General features: G+C 33.8%; 1 protein-coding gene across 3 annotated transcripts in view; it reads left to right on the top strand.

The window, feature by feature from the left end:
* The window catches only part of ITGB1 (integrin subunit beta 1), a 56,343-nt gene extending 45,380 nt beyond the window's left edge, over positions 1–10,963 (top strand). For all 3 annotated transcript variants that reach the window (XM_036260585.1, XM_036260594.1, XM_036260605.1), the window contains 5 exons: positions 1,158–1,396; positions 1,615–1,837; positions 2,509–2,741; positions 4,376–4,542; positions 9,782–10,963. In XM_036260585.1, the coding sequence (XP_036116478.1) occupies positions 1,158–1,396; positions 1,615–1,837; positions 2,509–2,741; positions 4,376–4,542; positions 9,782–9,847 (928 nt within the window). In that variant the 3' untranslated portion in view covers positions 9,848–10,963. The remainder of the gene's footprint in view (positions 1–1,157; positions 1,397–1,614; positions 1,838–2,508; positions 2,742–4,375; positions 4,543–9,781) is intronic.
* The last annotated feature ends 358 nt before the right edge of the window (positions 10,964–11,321 follow it).

Raw genomic sequence — 11,321 nt, forward strand, 5'->3', positions numbered from 1 at the left:
TGCTGGTAGTCTCTAGCTTTAATGAGCGTTAATTTGCATTTCTCTGGGCTGTCCTCTTGGTGGTAAATTCTGGAAGGAGGGGCAGTTTCTTCTTCCTGGGGCTCTGGGAAGGGGCTCTTTGAGTAAGATGGCTACTATCTTATGAGGGAGTGATTCAGCATAAAATTCCTGGTGTCCTTCCTACCTCTCTCCCTTGTGCCACAAACACCCGATGCTCTTAAACAGTTCCAATCCAGTCCTATCTCCCTTGCCAGAGTCCAAGGTGAGTGGCTGTAGTTGACTTAGTGCTCTGGCCCTTCTGGGAGGTGCCCTTTTTCCTGCGCTCCTCCATGCTGGACAAAGTCTCAGCTCCGGTGATTGCAGCTAGGTGTTATCCAGGTCTTTCCCTATCCTGCCACTGTGTGCTGAGGGGCTGCCCCTCTGTGCTGACGAACCGCCACTCTGCTTTGGAGCCAGCTTGAGGTTTCACAAAACCCCGACTTCTATGAAGGAACTGCTCACAGCTAAAACTGCCTCAGCTGCTGTCGGTGGGCTCCCAGCCCTCCCTCTTGCACTTCCATAATTCCCACGAGGCTTAGTGTCTTCTTCCTGGTCATAAGGGTTCTCTCTAGCTCCTTTTCAGTTGGTTTTTCCCAGTGATTTGTCTTTGTTTTAGTTGTAATTCCAGTTTGGTCCTGGGAAGCAGTCTGTGTAGCTTCCAGTTACTCTGCTGCCAGTTTTTTTTTCCTATTGAATTTTTTTTAGATTAACAATTGGACCGTGGCTTTAAATTTAGAGATACTTTACATATAATAGCAAATGTAATAGGGTATCATTTGAAAACATAACATTTTCTTTAAAAATAAGTTTATCCTGTTTCCAAAATAAATTTATCCTGTTTATTCACGTGTTTATTGCTAGCTTATATTTTCATTTTAGCTAAAAGGGTTATTCTGAGGAAAGGTTTTTTTTCCCAGACCCTTGCATCTACTCTGTAGGAACTTCAGTGGCTGGTATGTGTGTGCATATTTACACTTTTGTGTACAGAAACACTCCCATGTAATATGATTGTAGTTTAAAGACATTGTTCACAGTCTTATTTTCTCTCCCATTCTTTCTCACAGCTTAACTTGTTTTGCTATTTCTTTTATGTGATTGAAATTTTGAACTCTCTTTAGGTGCAACGAGGGACGAGTTGGCAGACATTGTGAATGTAGCACAGATGAAGTTAACAGTGAAGATATGGATGCCTACTGCAGGAAAGAAAACAGTTCAGAAATCTGTAGTAACAACGGAGAGTGTGTCTGTGGACAGTGTGTTTGTAGGAAGAGGGATAATACAAATGAAATTTATTCTGGCAAGTTCTGCGAGTGTGATAATTTCAACTGTGATAGATCCAATGGCTTAATTTGTGGAGGTGAGAATGGGGTTATAAAATGGTTATAAAATGTAATTCCCATCTAATACAATAAAAATGTTCAAGCTTGGTGAATAAATAGAAAAAAAGCACAGCATTGAGGGTCATTTCATTTCTTAGATACATTTTTTTGCATTATTGTTCAATTTTACTTTTAATTCAGTGCTCTAATTTTTATGTTTTACCATTGTTATGAGAAATGGTATTTTTAATTGCAGGAAATGGTGTTTGCAAGTGTCGTGTGTGTGAATGCAACCCTAACTACACGGGCAGTGCATGTGACTGCTCTCTGGACACTACTTCGTGCATGGCCACAAATGGACAGATATGCAATGGCCGGGGTGTCTGTGAGTGTGGTGCCTGTAAGTGCACGGATCCCAAGTTTCAAGGGCCAACTTGTGAAATGTGTCAGACCTGCCTTGGCGTCTGTGCTGAGCATAAGTAAGTATTCCTATTTGCTTGAAATACTTGATATTTACTGTTTGTTGTTCTAACTATGTATTATCACTAGATCTAGCACAGTAACTGTAGTAACTTACATTGTAAATAAAGTATCTGACACAGGAAAGCCACTCTTTAAATCTTAAAACTTCTTTCTCAATAGCGAGTGCTTGTTACATGGTGTTAAAATGTGTCATATGAGGGTGATACTGTTATTTTTATCTGAATTTGTTATATAATTGAATTCCTGTGGTAATCTTTGTTAAATTAGCATTACCAATTAATTACTATCTTTTTACTAAGCAAAATTGAAAGTTTTGCTCCTTGAAAAGCTGTTATTGGCTCTTATTGTATCAGCAACACATTGTTTAAATTACTTTGGTTTTGTTATATATTTAATATCTGATAGGGCTAGTTTTATTTTGCTACTCTTTTATTTATTTTGGGGAATTTTAGTTTGAACAGTAATAAATTATGTTTTTACTTGGGAAACTGGCATCTTTGTATTTAGTTTCTCATTGACAGATGTCATATGCATCTTCATTTATTCAAATCTTTCATAGCTCTTGGTTTAATTTGGTCAGATTTTGAGTCTAACCCACGAAATGATCTTTAAGCAAATACTTATTTTAAATAATAAATTTTAAATGTAATAATTTGTGTTTTAACAGAGAATGTGTTCAGTGCAGAGCCTTCAATAAAGGAGAAAAGAAAGACACATGCGCACAGGAATGTTCCCATTTTAACATTACCAAGGTTGAAAGTCGGGACAAATTACCCCAGCCAGGCCAGGTTGATCCCCTGTCCCACTGTAAGGAGAAGGATGTTGATGATTGCTGGTTCTATTTCACATATTCAGTGAATGGGAACAACGAGGCCATTGTACATGTTGTAGAGACTCCAGGTAGAAATCTGATCATTTCAAAATGCCTTTCATTTTCTTTTATGTCTTGTTTCTACTACTTAGGCCTATTGGCAGCTTTTCCAATACCCAGGAATGGCTTCCACCTTGATTATTTTAGGCTTAAGTTGGGACATTGCTAATCTTAAGTTTAAAATAGTGTTTAACTATATAAGAAATGAGGAAAAGAACAAATCAGTCTTAAGTTTTATGAGTGATGACTTTGAAGATTAAGTGCAATAATCCTCACAAAGCATGTAGCATGGTGCCTGACACTTAGTAGGTACTCAGTAAGAGTTATATCATTATTGATATCTAACTTTGAACTTGAAATAGGCTGGGACACTAGGAAAGATAATTTGTTAAGGGATATTATAAAGGGTGGTTTTGTTCAGTTTCTCAGAAGAAAAAAACATTTTTATCTTAGTGTTCTTAGGCGCTTTTTTTATATCTTTGTCTTTTTGGGGGAATGTAAGTTTTCATTTCTCTTAGATAAATATTAGGAATGGATTTGGGGGGATATTCTATGTATATGTTTATAAGGAAAAGCCAAACTGGTTTTTAAAGTCTTTGTATTGTTTTGCCTCTTCAGATTTGTGTTTTACAGTATTGTCTCCCAGTCCTTTCCTCCTTGTCTTTTCATTTTCTTAACAGGGTTTTTTGAAGACCAGAAGCTTTAATTTTAATTGAACTACAGTTTACCAAAAACTGTACCTTGCTTTTGTTATTTTATCTGAGAACTCTTTGCCTAACTTAAGTTTGTAAGGACTTTTCTTCTTCTAGAAGTTTTATAATTTTGGTTTTTCATTTACGTCTATACCCCTTTTGAGTTAATCTTAGTCTATGGAGTGAGATTTAGTCTTTTGCATATGCATATCCTGTAGTTCTTGTACCATTTGTAGAAAACACTGACCTTTCTAACCTTTATTGAAAATGAAATAACCTTATATGTATGGGCCTATTTCTGACTCCATATTCTATTCCGTTAATCTATGCAATTGTCTTTTAGCTAATATCACACTGTTTCAATTACTGTTACTTTACACTACTGTTGTAGTCTGGTATTGTAAGTAGTCCAACTTTGCTCTTTCCCAAAACTATTTTTTGTAATGCTTTCCTAGTTCTGTGCCTTTCTTGTAAATTTTATAGTTAATTTGCTGATATATGTAAAAATCCTACCAAGATTTTGGGATTGCATTGATTAAATTAGAGGAAAATTGATATCTAATGATATTGTGTCTTCAAATCCATGAACATAGAATAATTTCTTTCATCAGTGTTTAGTAATTTTTAGCATCCAGCAAATGTTGCACACATTTTGTTGGATTTATACATAACTGTTTTATGACTTTTAGAGCTATTGTAGAAGATACTGTTCTAAAATTCAATTTCCAGTTTGTAAAAATAAATTTTAAAGTATAGAAATACATAATGATTTTTTTTTTGTTTATTAATCATGTATCCTGTGGTCTTATAAAACTCATTCGTTAGTTCTAGTGTCTTTTTTTAATGGATTCTTTGGGGTAGTCTGCATTCACTTATCTTTTTATAAGAAACTGCCCAGTTCTTTATAGTTTTAGCTGTACTCTGCACACATTAATCCCTGGGGTGCTCAGTATTTTCTTTATACTTTACAGAGTGCCCCACTGGTCCAGACATAATTCCAATTGTAGCTGGTGTGGTTGCTGGAATTGTTCTGATTGGCCTTGCATTGCTGCTGATTTGGAAGCTTTTAATGATAATTCATGATAGAAGGGAATTTGCCAAATTTGAAAAGGAAAAAATGAATGCCAAGTGGGACACGGTAAGTTGCAAAACATCTAAAAAGTAAAGTGAGTCATAAAGTAAGTGTAATACTTCTGACACTTGTTTATTAAATCTAAAACTGATTATTAAAGTCCTCATTAAGTGTTTTTTTCTTCCATAAGTTTATTATTTATAGAACTTTATTATTTATAGAACTTACATTTAGTGAGAAACAAAACATCTTAAAATATATCCCATTAAAACAAAGTATTTTAAGAATGTATCCTTTGGTTACTGTGGTTAGTATTTTTATTTCCTTAATAATTTTGGTCTTAAATCTACTCTTCTGCCTTTTTGTCTCATGTAAAGTAGAATTCTATCAATGGAAAGATTTTCTCTCTTTCTTTTTTTCAACAAAGAACCTTAAGTGAAAGCAGCCAGACTCAAAAGGATATGTACTGTATGATTCCATTTATATGACATTCTGGAAAAGGCAAAACTATACAGGCAGAGATCAGATCTGTGGTTTCCAGGGCCTGGTGTGGGGGTAAAGGTCATGAGGGATCTTCTTGGGATGCCATGATTGTGGATATGTTTGTACATTTGAGAATTCATGGAACTGTACTTAAAAAGGATGTATTTACCCTCTGTAAATTATAACTTAATAAACCTTGCTTTATGGGAAAAAAAAATTAAAGCTGTTTATGGCTGAAAGTCTGCTAGCATTTAGGACTTTGAAATTTGGAGTCGGAGGTAAGGTGGCCAGATGTTGGCCCTTGTGTATTATTCATCTTTTGATAAAGGAAGGCTGTGACAAATTTCAGTATTTTTAAATTATAAATTAACTTTAGTCATTTGCATTATAGTACAATTTACTTGGGTTTTTAAAGAAGATAATGATTTTCAGAAGAATAAAAATAATAAAAAATTCTCTTTTATAGTGTTTAAACACTATACATGTCAATTTTTTCTGATGAAATCAATAGAAACTATTTCTTTTACTTTAGCAAGAAAATCCGATTTACAAGAGTCCTATTAATAATTTCAAGAATCCAAACTATGGACATAAAGCTGGTCTCTAAGTTGCCGTTCGTATTTTCTTTCATTTTCTGTCTTTGCATGTGAACTTTCATTATATTTGATTGCACTGTGTGTCCTTTATCACTATTGCTACTTTTTAAAAGTCTGGCTTTATTTATATGACTATATTATGGCTTTTCTTTTTGTGTGTTAATTTAGAGTTAGTGTTTAGAAGGGCTTTATAATCATGGCCTAGATGCAGCCAGCTGTGTTGTAGTGAAAAGAGAATGTGCTTTGTGGTCAGATTCACTAGGGTGAAATCCCAGCTCTTCCACTAGTAAGTAGAATAGTCGTGAGTCACTCACTTTCTAGAGCTTTAGTTTTTTATATCTTTAACAAGGAGTCTGTAATGTCTGTTGTGTGAAGTGGTTGTTTTTGGCTGACATGATATCACCATGTAGTTACAATCCTCACTATATACCAGTGCTTTATATGGTATTATATTTATAGAAAAAATTAATCATATGTAAGTTTTAGAGTGAAAAATGAATGTGAACTCTAAATAGCAAAAGAGACAAAAATAAATGTAACCTTGCATAACATTTGTTGGTTCTAGAACAATTTTGAGATTCATTATTCTTTATTATAACTTAAAATTCTATTAAAAACCAGATCTTTTATTTATATGTACACATGTTTTGGGTTGATTTTTGAATGAGTCTTAATATTCAAATATAACATTGAACTTTTTTAAAAAAGGAAACAAAGACGTTAACGCGAAAAATCCGATTACAGTTTTAAATAAAAACTTAGTTGAAAATGTCATAGTTGTAATAAGGCTTGCTCATCCTCTTCTGTAAGCTAGGGCAAGTTATTTTGATGAGTCTGTGTTTAACCTGGATGACGAATTTACCATTGACTCTTACCAGCAGTGGACAGCATTCTTCCTAATATGTGAATTTTCATGAAATGCTTTTAGCATATTTTAGTATAAGCTCCTAAAACTCTGTGATAAAAACATTGTGATTAGAACAAATTCTCCCAACTGGTGATCCAGAATTCTTCTTTCCTTCCCCCACTATTTTTATTCTTATTTCACATATGAGAAAACAGGCACAAGGAGGATTAAGTAACTTGACCCAGGTTCACGTCTGGTTAGTGGAAGAGCTGAGATTTAAACCCAGGCATTTGAGCTGCAGGTCATGTTATCCACTACATTGTACAGGTAGCAATCACATATTCTTCAGGAGACTATTACCTGGGTAGGAAGAGGCACATCACTCTATAGAAAACTGTAGCCTTTTGACAGTTGTTGTAAGTTAGAGTAACACTACTGTGTTGGGCAAACATAATATTGGGGAAATCACTTTATTACATAGAAACCAACACTGTAGTTTTGCTTATAAAATAATAATTAAGATCTTAATATAGGGATGTTTAATATTTTTAGACATATAGGAAGTATCAATAATAGAAACTGTTACTGGTCTGATTTTCCTTTTATTTCTAAACAGATTTTAAGACTTTTGAAATGGCAAAGTTAAATTTGATGGCAAAAAATTTTAGTCAGATTCATATATGGGCAGGTTGGTCCATTTTCATATTAGTCTGAGACTTGTCACATTCTTTTTCTTATCTAATACTTTCCAGAAAATCATTTTTAGAAGGAAACTGCCACTTGGATTTCTTTCTCCCTTTCTTTACTTCCATTCCTCCTTCCTTCCTTCCCTCTTTCTTTGTGTTAGGTCAAAAATAGTCAAATATTGATGATTTCTTACGGTTACATCTCATAGAAGAAGATATCCTACTACCAAAAGGTGAAATTTTCACCTTTTCTGTATGTTAAATTGTACTTTGAAGGAAAATATCAATAATAGTGAAACTTAAAGTTTGTATTGCTAACTTAATTTTTGGCTAAAATATTACGTTTTCAGCCAAAATAAGTATTTTGGATAATTCAAAAAGCAAAAGTAAAATGAATGTCTTTATTCATTAGTGAAATCTAGACAAACTAATAGCTACAGATTATTTTGAGTTTTATCCAGAAAAATTAAAGTAAAAATAAAAATTAGAAATTAATGACTGAATATCAAGAAATTAGATAAATAATGGCTTGTAAAGCACTTTTCTGATATGAGACCAAAGTTTGCCAATCAGTTATGTTATTAACATATTTTGGATAATGGGCAGCCACTGTAATTATTTCAGTACAAAGACTCATGTAGGCACACTAGAAAAATCAAAATATCAACTTTATAATTGTTAAAGTGGATTGAAAAATTGTCTAGTCTGTTCTCCCCTGCTGTATGTAAAGTAATTGGATTCCTAATCTCCCTCAGTTATGCATTGTATATTTAATATATTTTGTAGAGTTGATTCTGTAGCTGCCCCTGTCAGCTATTCTAGAGTAAGCACAAAGATGAAATTTTACTGACTACAGAGGATTTCATTGATGAATATAACCTATTCTTTTGATTTAAATAGGCTTTGCATTTTTGTTGGAATAGGGGTGGGGTTGCATTCTGAACAATGAAAACTAATCTGAATTATTTTAGTTTACCTCCATTTAAAATAATACCTAATGCAGATAGTTTCATTTTACCTCTAACCTTGCATGTTGAATTTTTGTTTGAATGGACTTTGAAATAATAAACGTAAATGTTTGTGTATATGGAAACTTTTCTCCAAAGGTAAGTTCTGTCATATAAATTGTATTTTGGGTTCATCATTAAGAATAAATATTTTTTCCTCTTTTGTTTATTTATTTATCTTTTATTATTTGTTTTTTTTGGTACCTCCTTTATAATTCTTAAGTATTAAATATTAGATTTCCTAATGCACTATTTCAGATAAACTTAAGTAAAGGATAATTTATTTCCCCAGCATATTTTAAAGAATGGGCAGTAGTACTATCATATGCAGATAGGAGGATAGAAATATCAAGTGTAACTTATTTGTACTATATTACTTGTTAAGAATGTAGTTGCTAGGATCGTTTTCTGTCTCCATTGTGAAATGTCTGCTGTAATTTTCCCTGATAGAGAACGATAGGCTGCATGTCTCACTTGACTTTCAAGCTGACTCCAGTTTATAAGAACAGGAGGAGAAAGAATGCTGTAGATAGCAGATATTTGAATGTATCAATTAGCATGAGACTTTTTAAAAATTTTTTTATCCTCACCCGAGGACATTTTTCCATTTTTTTTTTTGTACAGATAGAGTGTGAGGGAGAGAGAGAGAGAGAGAGAAACATCGACGTGAAAGGGACACATCGAGTGGCTGCCACCCGCACGACCAACCAGGGCCAGGGACAAACTGCAACCGAAGTACGCGCCCTTAGCGGGAACTGAACCCGGGTCTCTCCGGACCGCAGGCCAGCGCTCTAACCGCTGAGCCAAACCGGCCAGGGCAGCATGAGACTTTTTAAAGAAAATAGTAGTGTGAGGCTGTACATTATTTTCTTTTTTATTTAAAGTTTTTATTTTTCTTAACCTGAGCCACCCATCATGAATTTTTTTTTTTCTTTTTAATGTTTTACTTTTTTTTTTTTAAGTTACTTTCCTGCTTAAAACATCACTCATATTTTTGGATCTTGAAAGATCTTTTGTGTTTTTGGCTTAGAGTCATTTACTGGACTTGATTTCAGTTCTCTTTAGTAAATATGGTATTGCAATAAAAATAGAACATTTCACCAGTACATTATTGAAAAGTAATTATTTTGTGAAGAATGGTAATTATGTTTGTTTACATTCTAAGCAAATTTGGCAATGTGGTGACTTGGGGAAGGTGCTAGTGCCCTCAGTGACACTGACAGCCTTACCCTAGAACTCGCCAAATCAGTAACTTTTATGGAAGAACCTTAGCAGAACCTCCCTCCCTCACAGAAATGAAAACCAAGGATTCTCATTAATTATCATGCACCCTTTGTATACAATAAAGGCTTAAAAATTAGGCAATTGGTGGCAAAAGAGCTAATTCTTTCTTAAGACGGGTATTCAAAACTAGCTAAAAGAGAAACCGTAACAGTACTTTCTCTGTTATGGAGAACATTCTTGAATCAACTCTCCAAAGGAGGAAGGACTCAAGAATAAAATAATGCCAAATTCCAGGGGCACCTTTAGACCTGTAGAGCAAAGCTTTCATTTTTCATATTGGGTAAACTTTTATTCGTACCTTTTAAAAAAATTGAGTGCGGTATCTGAACCAATAAAATGGAAACGACTTCTGAAAATGACCATAGAGTAACTGATTATTTTCTCACTTTTTTTTTTTTTTAGGGTGAAAATCCTATTTATAAGAGTGCTGTAACGACTGTTGTCAATCCGAAGTATGAGGGAAAATGAGCACTACCTATACAAATTTTACAACACTGAATGCAAAGTAGTGATTTTCATAGTCACAGAGAAAAGTAGCTTTAGGGCAATGTCACCATGGGTTTTACTTGTGTAGGTTTTGAAAATGTACAATATGTATAATTTAATTTTTTTTATTATTTTGAAAATAATGTTATAATCAATGCCTAGGAATGACAAGACTTGAGATAGGATGGTTATCCTTGTCAGCTAAGGTCCCGTTGTGCCTTTTTGACCTTTTCTTCCTGTACTATTGAAATCAAGCTCTTATTGGATTAAGTGTTATTTCTAGAATGATTGAAAGGACAGTAGTTGAGTGTGATGAGAGTTTTTATTAATCAAGTATTCAAACTGTTTTGTAGCTTTACAGATATGTCCATTTTCAGTTATAAAAAATTCCAAAGTATCTTACTGGTTAGCTTAGAATTGTTTTAAATTAATTTTGTAATTTCCCTATAAGACATGATTTATGACATATCTGAAAGATGAATATTTTAGAAGTTAGTTTTGAAATATTTTATCTACAAAGGCCATGAGAAAATGGGAGAGTTAGGAAGGGAAAACAGCTTTAAAATATGTGTGCCATTTTAAGAATTACTTAATCTTAGAACTTTTATGCCTTCTGTTTATAAATTCAAGCCTTGGATAAAAGTATTGGGGATATTGTGCAAAAACTCCTTAATTTAGCATTATTTACCTAAAGCCTTAATTTACATAGCATTTTTTTGAATTGAGGGCTTTTGGGTGATTTTATTTTGTTTTGTTTAAAGCCTGGTGCTTTTTATCACCACTTCTACTCATTTAATGTATTTACAATTTTGAGGCAAGACTTTTTTTAAAATCAGTACTTTTTCTTTGATGTTTTAGCTGTAAATTTGCCTTTCAAATGAACATGTGAAGTTGTACTGTGGCTTAAACAACAGCTATCACTATACCAGTCATATTTGCAGTTAGTGCTATATAACAGACCACTGTATATTTACTCCTCACTGTTTGAGTTGCCCCTTTTGTTTCATACTAGTCACAATCTTATTTTAAGTGCCTTTTAATTTTAACAATTCACTTTTTACAATGCTGTTTACTGAAGTTATTTATTAAATAAAAATGCCTAAAATAACTTAAATTGTATGTTTTTATTCTATATTGATATATTTTGTCTGTTTGCATGACATTTTTTTTTTTTACCCTCATCCGAGGACATTTATCCATTTTTTGTTCAGATAGAGTGGGAAGGAGAAAGAGAGAGAGAGAAACATCGACGTGAAAGGGACACATTGAGTGGTTGCCACCCGCACAACCCAACCAGGGCCGGGGACAAACTGCAACGGAGGTATGTGCCCTTAGCGGGAACTGAATGAACCCGGGTCTCTCTGGACTGCAGGCGGACGCTCTAACTGCTGAGCCAAACCGGCCAGGGCTGCATGACATTTTTATAGCTTAAAGAGATTGATGTAAAAGATTTCTG

This window comes from Molossus molossus, unplaced genomic scaffold, assembly GCF_014108415.1.
Source record: "Molossus molossus isolate mMolMol1 unplaced genomic scaffold, mMolMol1.p scaffold_m16_p_1, whole genome shotgun sequence".
Taxonomy (NCBI): domain Eukaryota; kingdom Metazoa; phylum Chordata; class Mammalia; order Chiroptera; family Molossidae; genus Molossus; species Molossus molossus.